A 21,997-nucleotide genomic window follows, 5' to 3' on the forward strand; every position below is an offset into this window, starting at 1 on the left:
CGTCCCTGTTTCAAAAACCGGGATAAAAACTATCCTATGTTCTTTCCCGGGACTCAAACTATCTCTATGCCAAATTTCATCAAAATCGGTTGCGAGGTTTAAGCGGGAAAGCGTAACAGACAGACAGACAGACAGACAGACAGACAGACAGACAGAGTTACTTTCGCATTTATAATATTAGTTGGGATTATCCCACCTAAGAATCGAACTCAGAACCTCGGAGTCAAGAGTCTCACTCTTACCCCTGGACTAGGAGACGCCTCATCCAGTGGAAGTAGCAATGCGCCTCTTTATTTATTCATTCTGCACCAAAAAGTCCACACCTACAATACTCGTTGCACATGTATTCCATTCATCCGCCCGTAGTACCTACAAACTCGGTTTAGGATCTAACTATAAAAAAGTACCTATGTAAAATTGAAAATCACGATAAATGTATCCAAAGAACTTTTAGCAGGATTTACATAAAATTATTTGCAAAATAAAATCTAAGGCTGATAAAACAAGGTAGTACAGCTCAGCCTAACTCTTTACATCTCTACATATAAATATTAACCATGACATGTATTCGTGAATCCAACTACAAAACTGTAAGTAATCCAGTACGAATAAAAGTCAACTGCATGCATAGCAATTAAAACAATAACAATTTGATTACATTTTTATTTTAAAATGTCATAAAATGATATCAACATCTTAATGTTAACATTGATAAATAGAATTGCCTTCATGCATTATTACATGAGTTTAATTTCATCGAATTATTTACAAATACAGTTGTTACATTTTATTGTCTTTTACGCAATGTAAAACAATTCAAAATATACAACACAATATTTTATTGTCACAAACATTAACATCTTACAATTATACATTATGCATTATTTATTTAATCTTAGGAAAAGAAACTTTGTTTTTAATAATATAAAATAGTATTTCAAAAAATGTTGAAAGACGACGCTGTTATTACCTACTATTAATAAAAATAACAAATGCACAACTGCTACAATTAAAGTTACACAGATTGCATAAGATTTACCACCGTTAGAAGATACGATACGGTAAAATACATAAATATAGATTATTTTTACAGAATCAATTCTTATCAAAATTCATTTTTACTTTTATAGTTCTATGTCTACTATAAATTCATTCTTTTACTTACATACACTACAATTTACATGAAGTTCAATAGGAACTCCATGGGCTACACATTTTAACTCATAGGTAAGTACAAACTTGAATGAGCCGAATACATTATTTTAATATACTATTCGGAAGACAAATTTATTTATTACAAGTATTAAAATTTACAATCTAGCATATTTTTTCAGTACACAAAGAAATTAGGAAGTATTTTGATTGTTATGGAAGATTAGATATTTTATAGAAGAAGTATACATTTTATGAGACCCTTTGATTTCACAGAGAGACAGTAAAGTGTGTAATAAACCGAACACCGTCTCTTATTAATTGTTCTTAAATTAACATTGGTTACAATCCAATGTCAAAAATTGAGACGTTAGTGGTATTAGAACACCATACATTTTTATTACTTTATAAAATACGAATAGGGGAGTCCCTTATTTAACTTAAAATGCAGGTATACAAAATGACAAGACTCTATTTAATTTATTTACTAATGAATAAGGTCATTAGTACCAAGTTATTCGTTGTCTCGAGTTTTTCTCAAAATGGTCTCGGTATTCATTATTTTCTTTCCAACGAAAATATATAAACGCCTCTATTATATAAATACATACATGCAAAACGCATAGCAGAACTAATGATAAATATATTTTGGTCTAGAATCTTAACTCTACGGCTATTGTCTTTACAATCGTATTGTCATACAGATATTAATACTAATATTTACTTACATAGTACTAATAATATAAATATCAATATATTTTTACATTTCTAAATTATATCAAAAGTTATTACATAATCTAAACAACTTATTGTATTATGTCAAAAAATCAGACGAGTTGATAAAACGATTGCGTATTCGAATAATTTTTGCGAAAAATCTTAAACGGCCATTGATATGACATTGTTGATATTACCAATTAATAAATCTAACATGATTCAGGAATTCAAATTCTTATTATTATCAATTTTGATCTTTATTGTCATTATAAGGCTATAAATAATCTGCCCAACGTCAACAGAGCTTAGGTACTTAACAACCGCAATATACGTACTTACAAAATTCAACAGCCATGATTTCATCACTACCTATGCTATTCTGTATGTGTCTATGCCGCCGCGAGTAGAGCGAGGATTGTGAGCGCGACCGTGTCAACTGTGGTCGAGGCTCGGTTGTATGGAACAAATTGGCGGGGCGGGCCCGATGGGCGTACTTTTTGTTTTTCGGTTCGCTGCGCGTACTCATTATGCGAGTTGTTGGTGGAGCCGTATTGTACGTTGTAAAGGTTGAGAGCGTTATTGAGCTCAGCTTGTCTAAGGTCGGCGTCGAGCGCGTTGTAAGTCCTCTCGAACTGCTTCTTGAGATGGCGTTTTGGCGGGCGCGTGGTCGCAGCGACGGTGGTGGTCGGTCGCGGGGTGGTCGTCGTGGTGGTGGTCGTGGTCGTGGTGGTCGTCGTCGTCCTTTGTTGGCAAAGTATGTTTTGCCAAATGTTTCATTTGGCAAAACATACATAGCGCTCGGCGGCCGCTGCCGCGGCACGCTTCGCTCGCCTTCGCGCGTTAAGGGTCACTGTTCTAACCTAACCTTACCTACTATTTTCTGCGATACCTACTTTCTGCAACCATACTATTTTCTGCAATTTCTTTGTTTTACATAAAATTCTTGTAAAAACCATGACCATCTGCCTTATGCTTTGATTTGTGGGTAACGATGGGTGGGTAAGTATGTGAAGTGTCAATTTGACCAAACAAATTATTTGGGATATAATATTTGGCAAAATAAAACATTTGCTATATAAACATTTGCCAAGTAAAATTTTGCCAAATGATAATTTGACCAAATGAATTAGTTGCGAAAAGTACAGTTGCTAAAAGTTCATTTGGGAAATGAAACTTTGGCGATAAGTTGTTTGCGAAGTGAAATTTGGCGAAAAGTAATTTGGCCAAACGGAAGGATACCGGATTAAACAGATACCTACACCGGAACCATTGACCGCTCGACATTTTTCAGTGCACTAAGCTGATATATCATGTACATAAGTACCTATTAACCTACACCTACAGGATGATTTTGTTATCTGTATCCTCAGATCATAGAAAGAGAATAGATATGAAGTCGCGCGTAACTACAACGAGAACCAGTGTCCCCACATTTCCCCCACCAGAGCTCCCACACACACATTCAACTGTGTAAAAACAAAGCGACTGAGAGTCTACGACAACATGTGCAACCGGCTTAAAAGTGCTGTGATTGGCCAGAAGGCATGCCTTATGGCCAATCAATGGCCGCGTGACGTGACGCACACTTTGAATAGGCTAGTGAGAGAACAAACATAAAATGGAGTCGACAAGATATCGATACTTTAAATCGCTAGGGGCAAGGTTCGAAACTGATTTCACAAAATGCTTATGTATGAAAACCTTTTTATTATTATACGTTATTATTAACTACTATCACGCATTTACTTTTTAATTATGGCGATCTGCGTACCGCATATGTTTATCATAAATAATGCCTATATTAGGCTTTCAACTAGCTCTTATAGTAATTACATAGTTGACAGATACTAATTACTTCTACTGTTTTTTTTTTTTGTAAAATCTTATAATCGCAAGTAACACACCATTTTTTTATTTAAAATTACAAAATAGAAAATTATAATTTACTTTTATTTATCGATAATAGGAAACCGCATTAGAACATGAGCACGGCACTATGTTGCGACCGGCACATGCGGCCGTACTGTGTATTTTCACACGGCCAGTGGATATCGGGAGAAATTAAATACATTGCGCAGTAGTTGAGCATGACATAAAGTGGTTGCTAACTAAATCGTCAATGTACAAGTGTGTTAGAATTTTTATCACCACTGATTTCGATATCGCAGTAACTGTTGCGGCACTGAATTCGTTCGTAAAAATGTTTAGTTTTTTTTATTTATAAGCAAAATACCAATGGATTTGCAATACTTACATGTAGTAAATGACTCCATTGTTCCTGTAGTTCTTCGTTTCACTTGTTTTATTGCACGTAACAACGCATTATCCAAAATATCGGAGAACATTTCCNTACTCAATATTTAATGTAAGTAATGTAATAATAGTATGACATTTTATTAATTTTATTATGAATATGTGTATGCTAAAATTCAGCTAAATGTGCAATGCTCAATTAAACCCTATGTATGTACCACATACTTTACAAATAAATATATTATATTCTATTCTAAGCTGTTAAGTACCTACTGACAAAGACGAAAAAACGATTTTATGTAATGTGCAAAAAAGATTTGAGTAAATACTGTTTCCTATTTCTCAAGCAATGTTTTTTGTTAATTAATTTGTAGGTATTTAAACGTTACTGACTAACCCGTGCCGTGCAATGCATGACGGTGCAAAAGCTATAAAATTTAATTTTATGGTTGCAACTTCCACTACTTTTCCTTAACTTGAGAATGAAGCGAAGAGATCACAGCACTCTTCTGATCTTCTCTATTTCTTCTACCGTGTAGATTGATTGTATTTGATTGATGTAGATTATTCTTCAGACTCAGATCAGCGACCCTTGACAGTCCACGCGACCTGTCATTTGCCTATGATCGCGCCGACGATGGCGATCTGCACGCATTGGTGTGGTTGAAGCATTGATCGCCATCGCCATCGCGCACGCAGGCTGTTCGGGTTGGTTTAGCCGAACCTTTAGGTGTATGACATGGCTTAATCGGACTCACAACGTATCTTCCCAAGCAAGGGATTATTATTTGTCATATCAGGTAGATAGAAACCTTTTTATATCCTAAAGAAACTGGGAACTAAAAAAATTCATTTTATACTGTGCTGTCCCACCTAAGAATCGAACTCAGGACCTCGGAGTCAAAAGAGTCTCACTCTTACCCCTGGACTAGGACACGTACACGTCTCATCCAGTGTAAGTAGCAATGCGCCTCTTCATTGATTTATTCTGCACCAAAAAGTCCACACATAATCGTAGCACATGTACTTATTCCATTCTACTGCTCGTAGTACAAACTCGGTTTAGGCTCTATGTACAGTCGCGGAATGAAAAGGTTCGTCACCTTAGTGTCGGTTTTCGCTTGCAGTAGGTACTGTAAGAGTCAAACCTGCCAACATAACCGTGCAAGAAACAGTGCTGCTAACATTTAAATAAATATGACGTTTGCTAACGAATAAGGTTTTGCTTGTTTATTTTTCCATCCCATCAGTGCAATGTTACAAAATGTAGTTTTTTTTATTTAATAGGTAATGGCAGGTTGAACCAACAAGAAGGTTTTAGTTTATCAATCATAATAATCTTCTTGACAAGTTAAATCGTCAACAACTTTGATCTGAATAATTTTGAACTTTACTGACGAACAGTTAAAGATTATTTTCTCTAACTCGAGATTATTCTGTAACATAGTTTCAAAAGGTAATATGTGCTCGCGATTCGTTGAAGGAATCAATTTGAAAACTGACGAACCTTTTCATTCCGTGACTGTACTATAAATAAGTACCTATGTAAAATTGAAAATCACTATAAATGTATTCAAAGAATCCTTATCAGGATTGACATAAAATTATTTGCAAAATCAAATCTAAGGCTGGTAAAACAAGGTAGTACAGCTCAGCCTAACTCTTTACATCTCAATAAATATTAACCATGACATGTATTTATGAATCCAACTACAGAACCGTAAGTAATCCAGTACGAGTAAAAGTCAACTGCATGCATAGCAATTAAAACAATAACAATTTGATTACATTTTTATTTTAAAATGTCATAAAATGATATCAACATCTTAATGTTAACATTGATAAATAGAATTGCCTTCATGCATTATTACATGAGTTTAATTTCATCGAATTATTTACAAATACAGTTGTTACATTTTATTGTCTTTTACGCAATGTAAAACAATTCAAAATATACAACACAATATTTTATTGTCACAAACATTAACATCTTACAATTATACATTATGCATTATTTATTTAATCTTAGGAAAAGAAACTTTGTTTTTAATAATATAAAATAGTGTTTCAAAAAATGAAAGACGAAGCTGTTATTACCTACTATTAATAAAAATAACAAATGCACAACTGCTACAATTCAAGTTACACAGATTGCATAAGATTTACCACCGTTAGAAGATACGATACGGTAAAATACATAAATATAGATTATTTTTACAGAATCAATTCTTATCAAAATTCATTTTTACTTTTATAGTTCTATGTCTACTATAAATTCATTCTTTTACTTACATACACTACAATTTACATGAAGTTCAATAGGAACTCCATGGGCTACACATTTTAACTCATAGGTAAGTACAAACTTGAATGAGCCGAATACATTATTTTAATATACTATTCGGAAGACAAATTTATTTATTACAAGTATTAAAATTTACAATCTAGCATATTTTTTCAGTACACAAAGAAATTAGGAAGTATTTTGATTGTTATGGAAGATTAGATATTTTATAGAAGAAGTATACATTTTATGAGACCCTTTGATTTCACTGAGAGACAGTAAAGTGTGTAATAAACCGAACACCGTCTCTTATTAATTGTTCTTAAATTTATCATTAGTTACAATACAATGTCAAAAATTGAGACGTTAGTGGTATTAGAACACCATAAATTTTTATTACTTTATAAAATACGAATAGGGGAGTCCCTTATTTAACTTAAAATGCAGGTATACAAAATGACAAGACTCTATTTAATTTATTTACTAATGAATAAGGTCATTAGTACCAAGTTATTCGTTGTCTCGAGTTTTTCTCAAAATGGTCTCGGTATTCATTATTTTCTTTCCAACGAAAATATATAAACGCCTCTATTATATAAATACATACATGCAAAACGCATAGCAGAACTAATGATAAATATATTTTGGTCTAGAATCTTAACTCTACGGCTATTGTCTTTACAATCGTATTGTCATACAGATATTAATACTAATATTTACTTACATAGTACTAATAATATAAATATCAATATATTTTTACATTTCTAAATTATATCAAAAGTTATTACATAATCTAAACAACTTATTGTATTATGTCAAAAAATCAGACGAGTTGATAAAACGATTGCGTATTCGAATAATTTTTGCGAAAAATCTTAAACGGCCATTGATATGACATTGTTGATATTACCAATTAATAAATCTAACATGATTCAGGAATTCAAATTCTTATTATTATCAATTTTGATCTTTATTGTCATTATAAGGCTATAAATAATCTGCCCAACGTCAACAGAGCTTAGGTACTTAACAACCGCAATATACGTACTTACAAAATTCAACAGCCATGATTTCATCACTACCTATGCTATTCTGTATGTGTTTATGCCGCCGCGAGCAGAGCGAGGATTGTGAGCGCGACCGTGTCAACTGTGGTCGAGGCTCGGTTGTATGGAACAAATTGGCGGGGCGGGCCCGATGGGCGTACTTTTTGTTTTTCGGTCCGCTGCGCGTACTCATTATGCGAGTTGTTGGTGGAGCCGTATTGTACGTTGTAAAGGTTGAGAGCGTTATTGAGCTCAGCTTGTCTAAGGTCGGCGTCGAGCGCGTTGTAAGTCCTCTCGAACTGCTTCTTGAGATGGCGTTTTGGCGGGCGCGTGGTCGCAGCGACGGTGGTGGTCGGTCGCGGGGTGGTCGTCGTGGTGGTGGTCGTGGTCGTGGTGGTCGTCGTCGTCCTTTGCGGCGTTTCTGTTGAGAATTAAATTTTTATGTTTAGTATAATGTCGGAAGTTTAAGGTTAATTATTTTATGTAAGCATATTATGAATACCAGTCGCTATCAATTTGTTTGTTTCACTTTGATAAAAATAGCGAAACTGTTTTCCGTCTTCAGCGAAAAATACCGTCTAGTAAACAGTGTGCCTACCATGAGTTTACGTTAGGTGAGCTCGCTAGCGAATACGTCAAAAAATTGTATGAAGATCTTATTTCTTGAAAGTAGCCACTAGGGGCGCTGCACAATATGTCATACATTTAAATGTCATTTTTTTACGCAGTCGCTAGCGAGCACACCTAACGTAAACTCATGGTAGGCACACAGAACCATTTAAACGGGAGTTTGTTTTCGAATACTTTTGAGAAGTTTTATAGCGCATAGCTACAATCTACTTTAGGAATCATTTCAAATTAAACTTTCATTGAACCCGTGAGGAAATTAAACAGAAGAAAATAGGAGGAATTTGAACTTAAGTATCGACTTTTCTCCAGTGTAAAGCAGATGGCATGTTAAAAACAAAAGCTTTATTAGCTAAGCTTAGTATTTCTTTTTTTTTTTTGTATTTAAGGCATATTGGACCGAGGGCATCATAAAGTTAGGGGAAGCGCTGGACGCAGGCCGTAACCAATCGATCAACATGGAAACTATGTTCAGCAGTGGACGTCCTATGGCTAAAATGATGATAATGATGTGACGATGAAGGTATATTATGCAAATACACACCTTTCAATATAACGACGCCTTCAGCCCGGCCGTATCCATTGACGGCTGAGCAGGAGTACTCTCCAAAGTCACTCTTCTTCAGCCGGTTGATGGTGAGGTTCATGCGCAGCGCGTACTCGTTGTAGCTCTGCTCCGATATTATGTACTTGGAGCTGTTCAGCAGCTTCCCACCTAGGAATAGAAGAGAAGAAGGGTTATTGCAAGAATTCCGTACAAAACAGGGCTGCCAGATGGTTGAGATTTAGCGAGTCTCCCAAACTTTTGTGTGTTCTCCCGACTCCCAAAAAAGTGAAAATCTCCCGAAAAAACCGCTTGATCCCAACGAGTCACACTGGTACTGATCACAAACATTAAATACCTTTAATATCAGGATATAATGCTTTCATTATAAAGAGACAATGTACAAAATACATAAAAATCAATATAATTAAGTAATCTAAAGCTTGCAGTAAGAAAATACAGCTTTACGAGTAGGGGTGTGACTGGATGGGATTTTTTTCCCCAACGAATAACAGGGTTTCCTACTCTTTTTGGTGTGACTCGTTGGAAACTTTCCTGCCCCAACGGCCATCGTCTCTACGAGCTATGTGCCCCGCCCACTGCCACTTGATTTTAGCAATTCTGCGAGCTATGTCGGTAACTTTAGTTCTCCTGCGGATCTCCTCATTTCTGATTCGATCACGCAGGGAGACTCCGAGCATAGCCCGCTCCATCGCCCTTTGGGTGACCTTGAGCCTTCTTATGAGGCCCATAGTAAGCGACCACGTCTCAGATCCGTATACCATCACTGGCAACACGCATTGGTCAAATACTTTCGACTTGAGACACTGCGGTATTTCGGACGTGAGTATATGGCGAAGCTTCCCGAACGCTGCCCATCCGAGTTGGATACGGGCAGCGCAGGACCGTTCATTGTGGAAAACCTTGGGAGAGGCCTTTGTCCAGCAGTGGACGTACGATACGAAATTTCACTTACTCGGGAGCTATCTTGCTCATAGCTAAAAGTTAAACCGAACCCTGGTATTCAGAATTAAGTTTAAAGCGGAAAGGATCTAAAGTAACCTACAACCATTTTATAGATCGTTTCATTCACGAAGACGCGCCCCACCCATTTTTGGCGAGGGAAGCGCGGGGTGCTGGGAGTTTGATCCGAGCAATCCGAGCGTCATTATTGTAGTGTGCGTGTGCACTGTGCACTCATGGATTATTTAGCACGTACCGATAACACTCAAACATTAGCGGAAGAATGGTGGGGCGCGTCTTCCTGGATGAAATGATCTATATATACCTAGATGGACAAAGTCGAGACTTCACATAAAGTTTCAAACTCTGAACAACAATCGAATTATCGTATTATAAATGATGCTCCTTTGAAAACTTCATCCAGAATGAATATCCAAACGATCAATCNAATCAATCTACTTATAACGAAAACAAGGTGACACATGTACAAATTGATATGAAAATATTCTTCCAAGGTTACGTTTTGTGATGAGATTTTGTGGAATTCAAAATATAAAGCGGCTTGCAGACTTATTTCTCAGAAAAACGGACTTTTATCGTAAACGCTCCGATTTATTGCGTGAATGCTAAGCAATATGGTATGAATATTTTTACTGGAAATATCTCAATACACGATATCTCACCAAATGAGTGGTTTTTGATATCATTTATCGGAATTCTATCAAACAGTTTTCTACAATTCCGAAATCCATTTCTAAATAGAATCCGAAATTAATAAAGCCTTTAAGTTACGTTAGAATAAATGTGGCTAAAAAGTAATGTAGGTACGTGTACCTACGTTGTGTAAGTCTTCATCTTTACATTTTACATAGTACCTATAAAAAACAGTCACTCCCGCTGTCTGTACGCTTAGATTCATTAGTTACAGTTTCATTAGTTTTCAGTTTTCAGCAACAGATAGAGTGATTCTAGAAGAAGGTTTTTAAGAACATAGCACCCGTGCAAAGCCGGGGCGGGTCGCTATTATAGTAGGTGCAGGCAGCTTCAAATAATTCGTAACACCCAAAGTAGCCAAAAAATTCGCAACACAACTTTGTTACAATTTGTTAAACAGATAAATTAAACTGTTGTCAACTTTTTGGCCATTTTTGGTTTCACGATCTATTTGAAGCTGACTATACATAGTTGTTCGCTGTAATGTATTCCGTAATACTCACTCGCTTGAGACTTCCCTCGCTGCCAAGTGTTCAGCGACTTGGGCGAGGCCTCCACGTAGCACTGCAGCGTGACTTGCATGTCCACGGATCGCAGCACCACTGGACTGTCCACCCGCACTGACGGCTCGACTGTATTACGAAACAGATATTTTTAAGACTCAATAATGTAGATAAATCTCTACAAAATATAAGACCCAATTTCACGAATAAACGTTAAATTATCACTAACAAGCAGTTCCACCGTAATAGACTTTTTAAAATCTTCTCTACACCTTAAATCGACTGTTAAAATTGTCCTATTCTGAACTCGGCTCTTAAAGTTTGATGCCTAATTTTTACAACGCAGCTACGATGTGTATTGTTGCGATAAAATTCCGTCGAAAAACAAGCCAATGTAAAATATTTTACTTGAATAATTCTAAAGAAAGTTATATAATCAAAATTATGCAATACCTTACCACAAACACATTCTTAGAATTCCTCTACGTTGAAGCAAAGTGTAAATCTAACCAATCTAAAGTACTTGCGTTTCAATATAAACGGTAAGTGAACGCTTTGAAACGATTGAGTATTCTAATTACAGTCTTTGATAGAGCTAAAGAAATTCTTGCAAGTTTCATTCGGTATAACAGTATTTTAATCGCTTTGATGATCCCTAACCAGGGCAATAGAAAGAGAAAACAAAGGAAACTTGAATGCCTACTACAAATTGTTCGGGATGAAATAAAAGCAACACTTGGCCAATAGGAAGCTCAATTACTTTTGATTACCTACTCCGTTTGAAGAATAAGCGTTGGGACTGAAACAGATTTAGTCGCAGTGTTTTGTTTTTGTTTTGATTCATTGGAACCTTTACGTTAACTTTGAGTTAATGGAATGTGATTAAATCAGCCCCATGCCACAGTCGACATTGTTTCCGTGATTGTTTATCACATTCTTAGAGATGAGGACGACGTAAACCGTAGATGTAATGTTAATATGACCGTAAGTCAACAAACTATCTATCACGACATCTTAATTACTCGTTAAACTGTCAAAGTTTCTTGAAATAGGTCCTTGATCTAATAGAGGTCGCCTACGAGTAAAACGGGTCGACCAAAAACAATGTAATTAAAAGTCTTAAACAAATCTTATAGAAATCACCGTACGTTAGTAACTTGATTACCTCTAAATAAAGTTTACGAGAGACAATCTAAGCAAAAAGGTTAACTATAAATTAAGTCAACCCAATTAACTTAACACAAGCCTTGTCCAAAAGTTTGGTTAAGGATCGAAGTTAGATAGGTACTTTGTTTTCTAAAGCCTCACAAAATTTCCCTTCGAATAAATTCGCCTTTGGCTAAGTGTTCAGCCTTGCGAAATTTATTTGGAGATATAGCCAAGTGTGTAAATTTTATTTAGGTCTACGAAAGTAAAAGCATTATTTTGTACATATTTTCTAACTTTGTCTAGACAAAGACTTTGCGCTAGCGCAAAGTGACTAGGTGTATAATTTGATATGACCGTTGCCCGATTCGGTATAAAGAAGCGGGAAGTATTTTTGAGTAACCAGAGCTTTTCGGACAATGTAACGGCGCTGATCCTGGCCACACAGAAGTTGCATTAGTAAAATCATGAAAGACTTCTGGATTAAACAGATACCTACACCGCTCGACATTTTTCAATGCACTAAGCTGACGTATCATGTAGGTACATAAGTACCTATTAACCTACAGCTATACAGAATGATTTTGTTATCTGTATCCAAATTTTTTAATAAGCTCTATAGAACAATTTAATAATACAACTTTATGTTAATTATTCTTAATCGCGGTATTTTTCGATAATCATCCTGTATTACAGAAAAAGTGCGATTACTTACATAGTACAGAGACCTCGTAGCGCCGACTCTTGGTAGGGGGGACGCCATTTGCCGCGATGCACAAATACGTCCCCATGTCCGCCCGCTGCAGGTTCGACAGGGACAGTATGGAGCCCACGTAGTTGTCCACTACTGTTTAACAAACAAATAAAACAATTTTAATGGGAAAAAAGTAATAATTAAGTTAGGTAATTACTTAATTTTGAAGTGAATTAGAATTGAGCGATCTTTGTACTTTTACCAGCTTGAATACTTACAAAAATACAATAAAAAGACGTCTTAGGTAAATTAACATTCAAGAGTCAGTTGGGCACTTGGGCACGAAAACAACTAGGAGGGTTTGTTTTATTGACGCTGTTTTACTACGTCATTTAACCTGATTTAAAATCTGAGATACATTTTACTCGGTCTTTAGATGTAGCTGATCGTTGTTGTAATCATAATTAAAAAGCCCCTAATCCCCAACACGATTTCTACAACTTCAGAGCACGGTTATTATATCAAAAAGTCTCATTTAAACTCAAAGATATTTAGCCAAATACCAGCACAATTATATTTTGTATCAGAACCTAATTGCTACAGCCTTAATCTAAATTGGAGCTTACGCGGATAAGTACATCAGACGTCTTGGTGTAAGCCAAACAGGCTCATACATCAAGCGGGCACACACCCGCGCCTACGTTCTTACCTTAATTATATTTGCCATCGCTAATCTCCGCGTAACACTTTAATGAAAACAGTGCACAATCCGGCATTTAACGGTCGCCGTCAAATTAAATTTAAATGGAAATAATTTATCGCTTTATTATAGCATACGACCCTAAATCTCGGGCGCAGACATAAAATACTGCTCACGACGGAGCGCGTAATATCAAAGGCGGCCTTCTAATGTGACTGCTTTTCTGATTTTTAAAACAGGACATAGCTGAGTATACCTACTCGAGTGTATTCAAAAATGATGATGATGACAGAAGAAAGTAAAATAAAGAAAATGTTACCGAGCGCTCGCGCTCTTGCCAACAAAGTCAAAAGCACAACCTATCTTAAAATGAAAATTACCAAAACAAACAAAAATATTGCTTTTCTTAGTAATATAAAACATCTAACTTTAGGTAGGTAATAAATTTTCACACCTCTTAATAAGGGTGACCGGAATTAGTGTTTTGCTATTTAAGAAATAAATCAAGTTCATGCAAACATAGCATGTAATTGATTAATTAAACACATACTCGCCTATTAACTACAGGCAGAGTTAACAGCCCACTTTGCTATGCAATAGATTAACGTCCAAACTCGGGCATCAAAACATAAAACACGCTAGAATTAGTTTAGCATTCAATTACGTGGCAGCGTTAGTTTTCAGTAAGCGGATCATTTCGGTGTTCCAGAGAGTTTATCCAGGAAAATCCGACCAAAGCCACGAATTATGGTCACGTCAAGCTTGTATGAAATTGTGTTTTATTAACGGGATATAAAGTTGAGTTGCGACATGTCGTCGGCAAGTTGTAAAGACGTCGGCTCGATTCAGCAATTCCGTTATTATTGCCGGAGCACTAATTGTTTTCCAATTTAGCCGGGTCTCGACGATTTTCCGCCATAAACACTTACAAACGACTTTCAGAATTACTTAGAAACAATGAGATATAAATCGTCTTTGTAATGTATTTTAGTTACAAATTAACTAATTATGATTTGGTTAATATTTATCGGTTATTATAAAACTTGTGGATGGATTAATAAACGTCTTGATATCATAATAATATCATTCATAGATGCTTAAATTGTTTTTCTTGAGGAAAATCAAAACCAATTTGATGATTTATATTTTATTAAGCATAGAACATTACCCACCCTCCCCTTGGGTTTGGTAGAGAACGCGGACAAATTGTCAATTTGGTAAAAACAACTTCATAAAAGAGAACTTGGTGAGTAAATAATTATGAAGTGAGTGTAATAAAACAAAGTCGATATGCTTTATTGTCACTCTACATCTCTTCTAATCATAAAAATCCACAAAAACATATAATTTACCGGGCAAACAATAAAGTCTTATTTTATAGTTAGCTACGATGACGATATGATTGCAAAATGTAAGTTAGTTTAATCAACCATGTTCATTCGATAATTATTATTACGGAAAACACACAAACACTGATATAATGATTATTAGAAATTGACAGCGTTTGTAAGCAAAATAAAGTATCAATTTTCTTTAAAAAACGTTTATTAAATTGATTTAAATGTGTGAATGCAGTGAATGCATGTGTGAGTCTTTATGTGAAAACCTTGCACATTAGATTATAAAACCAAAAAAATAATTGAGAAATAGATAGAGACTTGATATTTTGTGGAGGTTACATGGCTGTCATATTCTAATTAGGTATTAAAAATTATGTTTTACCTAATTACCTTCTGTTTGAAAGTTTTTATGCTGGATATCCGTACAAAACCGATAGAGAATTATAAATAAATCTGCCATTGTTCGGTGTCACAAGTCAGTTTATCAATGAGGGTCTTAATTAAGAGCCGGTGACGTCACGTCCCGTCGCCTCCGAGATACGTAATTAACTAATCATGTAGATTGATTATTGAGTGAGAAAAAATACTTATGTTATAATAGATAAGGTCACAAAAGATATTCATATAAGGTATAATGTGAGCAGTAGGGTTTTGTGATGATGATAATGATGATGGTGTGTTCTTGATTGGGTCCACCCATCGATTAAGTTAAAGCACGTGACGTTTTGAAATCATTTATTTTATTTACATTACGAATGGACGCTATTTTTCTACCACAAAATTCAAACCTTTTTAACTACACTGTTCCGTGGGCCATTTTGATACAAGTGTAAATCATTTTAGATCTGACTTCTCTACTACCCTAGCCTAGAATATAAAGCACACTATCACTCTACAAGCTTTGATAGTTTCTATCATAAAAAATTAATGTTTAATTAGATACTAAAGATGTAAGACAGTAAAAAAATCTTATCTCTATGTCGTGAATAAACGCGATTAAATCGTAAGTCTATCTACAAATACAATGGACCCGATTAGAAATCCTTTTTAAAAGAGATAATGGCGAGTCCCAGCAAATCTTTCCCATTTAGTGGAGCGTGTATAACATGTCAATTAATACAAAGCCAGCGCCGCCACTCTGTTAACTATTACAGCCTTCCTCCGTTTACAGAAGCCAGTCTTTTGTTTATGCTTAATGGCTTAAATGAAACGGGTCAAATCCGTAAAACACCGCCCTGAAAAGGTTTAAATGGCCGCTACGGGACTACCAATTCCAACCCTAATACCTGAACATTAAAGCATAAATTACCCTGCCGGATTACACCCGATTAAAAGGACAGCCGTGCATAATGTGTTGGAATGACTTGTACTATAATTGTTCCGAACTCCTGTCTTTTCACCTACTGTTTTCGGTTACGTGTAAAGGGCGGGTCGTTATAACTATAAGAGGTAAGCTTTTGTTACGTTGATTTTCACTAATCCGTTCATTTAATTTCCTGGCCTGAGCCCGGATTGCTTCAATATTTTGTTTAAGTAGTAATTGAGTTCTTTGAACACGTTTTTTCCACGGAAATGAATTCCAGCCATCGCGCGGGGGCCACTTACTTTTGTAATGTAAAAATGTTGACAGCCCATTCGGGTAAAAGCAGGAATATAAAGGAAAAATAGGTGCTTATTGAAGTTTGACTGGGGTGCGTTTGGATTGTATAAAAGTTGTTTACCTTATTTTACGTATGAAAACAATTTTAACATAACACCATGTGCGATTGTGGTCAAATACCTGCCTAGTTATGCATAAAAAAATATTAACTATTTTTCTATAAATAAAAACTAATCTAAAATCTTTTTTTCCCATAGTATTAAAGTATTCATTTTTATTTACATTCATTTTAGGTTTCTTTATTTCTTTATCTTTTATTTAGTCTGTGTTAAAAGCAATAGTCCTCGCTCCGTTAACCTTTACTCTCTTTAGCGCCGTTAGACTTGAATCGAAAACAAGAAAGTTCGCACACAAGCACTGAATCGCTTATCTAAACCGTGCATAACCCTAACTTCCAATAGAGCTGGCTTCCATTTGTCACACTGAGTCATATTATTTGTGTTTCTTTCCGATATCTTACAGCAATATCTTATTAAATCCCATAAAAGTCCAATGTTTTAACCACGCAGCCACCTGCGCCCGCCCGTCGGGCTTTGAATTCAAAATTAGTCTTGTTTCTTTTTTACCACTTAGTCGGATCTCACCGATGCGAATGAAATTCAAAGGAAAATTGACGTTTTATGTCCTGCTTTTTATGCTTTCAGGGCGAACGAACGTCGATTATTCTCTTTAATTTGGAACAACAGCAGCGAACGTAATAAATCTGCGAAGCAAATAAAACTTATTGCGGATAGCGCAAGTAGCTGCGTAATTATTTAGGCTGAGTTGAACCATCTTATGTTGACTTTAAAAACGTGAAAAATCTGTCAAAGTCCTTACAAAAAGCACCGGTTATTGTTAAAGTAAATTGGTGCAACTCAGCCTTAAACTACTAACTACTTTAAACAGGTTCCATCAGGTCCAGCTTCGATCAAAGTTTTTTAAGTACTTGACAAGCTGTTAAGAATAAAAATCTCGTTTGGGTAATTTTGTTCCCACTTTGGTTAATAAGTTTTGATTAACATTTAGTACTTTGAAAAGCAAGTGAGAATAAGTTATGTCAGCCGCCTAATTGGGGCTTATTAGATCCTGACTACACAGGAGTTGCAGCGGTGGGATCGAGAGATGGGAATAGTCCCGTTATTGGGGGATTATTAATGAATGTGAAAATGCGACATCAGTTGATACAACGAAATGACAAATGACAACTTACTTTTCTCCTTCTCCTCTCGGAACACAATGTTCCTGCCCTCCGTCCTCCTCCACGCTATAGTAGGAGTTGGTACTCCAGTAGCGGTGCACCTCAGCTCCACAGAGCCACCTTCAGGCGCGCTGGCCTGCGACCCATCTTCATCGGCGATGTCCGGCGGAATCACCACTGAGAGGTGACCCATCTGTGGAAGAAAACCATTGTTAGAACCAACATGAAAAATCTAAAAAACTATATAATCAGGTAAAAAACAGCTGCTATAAATAGTAACAAAGTGTAATACCAGTTACACCATCAATGTCTAATTTTTAAGTGACCCTACTTAAAAAATAGGAATCGATGATGTAAACGGGCATAAATGTCCCACAGTTATCTGCCAAAATTTCGGAGCATTATGTAATCATCCCAATGTGTCTGCTGATGCTAAATATTATCGCTGAAATTGCAATTAATACCTTTAGATAAAATTGATGCCATATTATATTACCTACTTATCTACTTATTCGTATGTAGAGTTATGTAATTTGACGGTTGGACGAAATACGTAATACAGATTGTTTTATTACGTTGATGATAGATCGTCCAAATTAAAAAAAAAGTATAGTATATTGCACGGATTTAATACTAATCTATCTGAAGTAATGAGGCAATAATCATAACCATTCCTTTTGACTTTGCCGTAGTCGGATGATTTTACCAACCAACATGCAAAAATATAAGTTTACAAATGTGAGTTAAGCTTACTCGTATCTAGGTACTGTGGTTTACCCGCAAACTAGTGAAAAAAGTAAATCTGAGAGACAGTTTTAATTAACTTTTTCGTTCTACTTCGTTCAGTCGTTAACAATGGAAATGATTCCGTGAAAAGTGAACATTTTTATTTCAATTAGATCCTCATTTAAGTACCTATATTATTACACTTTAAACAAAGTGGTATAAAATAAAAGTCTATTGTATATTAACTGAGACGCAACGTAGACGTAAATAGATGTTTTGAGTAAAAGACATTCATGGATTAACTTGTAGTTAAGTAACTTTCTTAAATCTTTCTGTAAGATCTTTTTTGCCGTTTACATTTTACTCCTTACTAATTATGGATTTCCACAAAATAACGCCTGATAGCGTCCATATGATTAAATTGTCCTCTTATTTAAATTAAATAGGTACCTACTCAAAATTTATTCTTAACCACTAAAAGACAAACATGTTTTAAAATTAATGCAAGCAGAAGTAACGAAACTTTGTGAGAGCTTCGTACGTCTCGTACTGTACTGTATAAATTGAAAACTTTGCATAGATAGAAGTTTTACTCTTACAGCGATACCATAATGCTCCGTAACTCAGTGGTTAGAGTTAAAGAAATATAGACTCTATAAATCTTGGGTAAGATTCCCAAGTAAGACTTAGATGGAAATATTTCCCAAATAAATACAATTTTGTACCTACAGAAGCTAATAAACCGAAAGTCCCAAGCCACACTAATGTTACCTACAGTTACGAATCAGTAGCAACGTTGAGTACTATTTTACGTGGATAACATTATAAATTACATCTTCCAATTCTAATTAGTTATAATAACTAACAACAAAAGGTTTTAATAACATTTAACCATATGAATATGACATAATATTTCTTCTCCATCTTCGTTACATTTGAGACGTCTCCTTAATGATGGTTATGAGAGATAATCCATCAGAAACAAAGAAAATCTTTGCAAAAAAGCTAAAACGGATCAATGTAATCCTAGAGGGTCAAGGTACTAAAGCCCTCTAACGAGATAAGGCCTGTTCTGGACACGACCTCTATGTTTGTATTTTTTTTAATATGCTTTTCCCCTGGGTTCACTCACGTAGGTTTTCTGGCTGTCCTAGAAGGTAATTGTACCAGTATACAGGGTGTTAGGTAAATGGGTATATAAGCCGACACTAGCCCATGTTAACATATACATATAAATGGTATGGTGAAGTCAGAAATTTGATATCATAATTTTAATTTTTTAATGTTCATACAAAATAAAATTTACAAAATCAGATTTGTATGAAAATTAAAATAATTAAAATGAAGATATCAATTTTCTGACTTCACCATACCATTTATATGACCATGTTAACATGGGCTAGTGTCGGCTCATATACCCATTTACCTAACACCCTGTATATGAAATGTTAGGGTAAAATATGAAATTGAACATCGAGAAGTAAGTACAAAAGTAAATGCCCACTTTATTTAGACGACTATAATAAATTATTCTATCACTAGGATAATATGTGATCTCTTCAGACAACTTGGAGAATCATGACAGTCAAATCTTATGCAATTTCCTATACATACTTATTTGAATCTCTCATACCTGAACTGAACCTAAAAGGAGCTGTATATGTACTTAATATGTCCCTATACAAGTATAGAATGTTAATTTCTTAATAGATAAGAACAAATTAATCAAACACATGGGAATAGCCTTTACATATCAGCACAAACAAGTAATTTGCTACTCGTCCCCTATCGGAATGGAACAAAACACTACTCGGCACGCAACAATTATATGGAAACCGACATCGATTAAGCAACCCCTTATCGGGGCGGGATCGGAATCTGATAGTTTATACAAGTCTGTTGTCCCTCAATCTAATAATGTAGAGGCAGGGGCCCGTGAATGTTGCATGAAGACGTATTGTTCCCATCCCGCCGTGGTCCGACTTTGACAAAATTCCTGGGACGCCGGCCCGACGGGCTCTCAGACATTTGTTACGTTAAGATACAAAAATCGCCACTCTCTATTCCGTCGGAATCCTCGAAATCCTCAACGTCCTTTGAATATAAACCTTATCTTCACCTCGCAATAACATCTTTCGACGGCGAGCTTTAAATAAACAAAAGTTTGTTAATATCCCGCCCAGATAATCAGACTGAAATTGAAACGGGTGTTTGCTCAAATGCGCCAGCTAAACGCTGTAGTTCAATCACAGAATGCATGCAATCGCAGAACGTCTGCAAACTGGACGTAATCTAAACACTTGCGTTTAATAACGGATGCTTGTATAAGCGGAGTAAAGAAGCGTTTCTCGCTTTTAAAATGTATTATGCAAATTCCCGATAACATAATGTAGTGTATTGTACGTCGCGAGCGGAGGAACGCGAGGACGCAGACGGTACTCGCTGCGGGACGAAGAAACCCCGATACACGTCACGGCGGACTTTGACAAAATTCCTCGCGAGCGTGCCCCGAGCAGGCACTAAACGGGTCGCATTCCTCATGCAAATATGTACGAGTTATAATTTTAAAACTCCGTGCAATATTAAACTTTTCGTCATGAACAAAATAACGACTGTAGAAACGCAACGTTGCTATTTTGTTTCATTTCCCATTCGCGTCAAAGAGATATTATGATAAAGCAGGGCGTTTGCTGTTTCCACGTTTCGCTGCAGTGTAAATTCTTATACAGACAGTTTCATGTCACATGAATTATGCAGATTCCTAGTGCAGGCTAGAGGCGAGTGAATCGGGGATATGCATCCAGAGAGCACGACCTTTATCCTCGCTACTTACTAATGTATAAATATTGTCTTTGCTTTGTAGCGGCGCCATTACACAGCTGCGTAGACGTGAAAGACATTTCCTGCGGAATATGTAGACGGGTAAATATCGTAACCATGTGACGTTGTGCTCTATTCAAAATCACTAGCAAGATTGTTGGCGTGTAAATATCAATATCATACCTATCTACACAAAGATTCTAAAAAGTGCTACATTTCAGAAGCTATTTCTTTGGCAACTTCTGTAATAGGATTCAATTTTTTTTTCAGGTGTTTTATACATATAGTAAATCTAACTAATATTTTACATTCAAGATTCACTACCTTTAATACCTACTGTTTTTGAATAGATTTCAACTAAGACCCATTTTTAGGAGTTTTAAGAAATAAAGTAAAAAAATTTAATAAGACCACAAGAGGGCACGTCATCAGGGTCACGGAGGTTTAATTTGAGGATTTCAGCGGCAAACGGCACACACTGCTAGACATGGAGAATATAAAACAGTTGGCTGCTGGATTTTATTCTTATTCCCGTTAATTTTATTCCTGTCACGACGCGTGGCGGATTATAATAAAAATACGCAATCATGGGAGCGGAGCGAGGCAAGAAGCAAGTCACGTCTGGGTGCGAACTAAACCTTCATTTCGTCGTGCGGGCATCAACAGGTAAGTGAGTCATTTGTTTTCCGTGTGAAATATTCGTCTTAAGGGAGGCCGTGACGCGGGCGAGACCGGGGCGACGGTAGGACGCGCAAAAACACAAGGCTATTTTGGCAGACCATTTAACAAAGACAGTAAGAATTAAGCAGTACAGAAGGCTTTTAAGCTGAGTGAGCTTGCAGCGGAATTTGTATGTGAGCTGAAAATTTTCTTTTGAAAGGAAAATGTCGAGTGTTTTTCTTCTGAATGTTAATACAATCTTGATACT

At 35.9% G+C, this 21,997-nt stretch overlaps 1 protein-coding gene across 1 annotated transcript in view; it reads right to left on the reverse strand.

The window, feature by feature from the left end:
* Nucleotides 1-7,300: 7,300 nt before the first annotated feature.
* LOC114360194 (lachesin) overlaps nt 7,301-21,997 on the reverse strand; it is a 64,621-nt gene continuing 49,924 nt past the window's right edge. Inside the window, exons 5-9 of the mRNA XM_028314792.1 lie at nt 17,536-17,716; nt 12,665-12,796; nt 10,804-10,932; nt 8,624-8,794; nt 7,301-7,873 (exon numbers count right to left, since the gene is read on the reverse strand). Of these exons, the coding sequence (XP_028170593.1) occupies nt 7,509-7,873; nt 8,624-8,794; nt 10,804-10,932; nt 12,665-12,796; nt 17,536-17,716 (978 nt within the window). The 3' untranslated portion in view covers nt 7,301-7,508. The remainder of the gene's footprint in view (nt 7,874-8,623; nt 8,795-10,803; nt 10,933-12,664; nt 12,797-17,535; nt 17,717-21,997) is intronic.

This window comes from Ostrinia furnacalis, unplaced genomic scaffold (genome assembly GCF_004193835.3).
Source record: "Ostrinia furnacalis isolate ACB-3 unplaced genomic scaffold, ASM419383v2 OfSCF4915, whole genome shotgun sequence".
Lineage (NCBI taxonomy): Eukaryota > Metazoa > Arthropoda > Insecta > Lepidoptera > Crambidae > Ostrinia > Ostrinia furnacalis.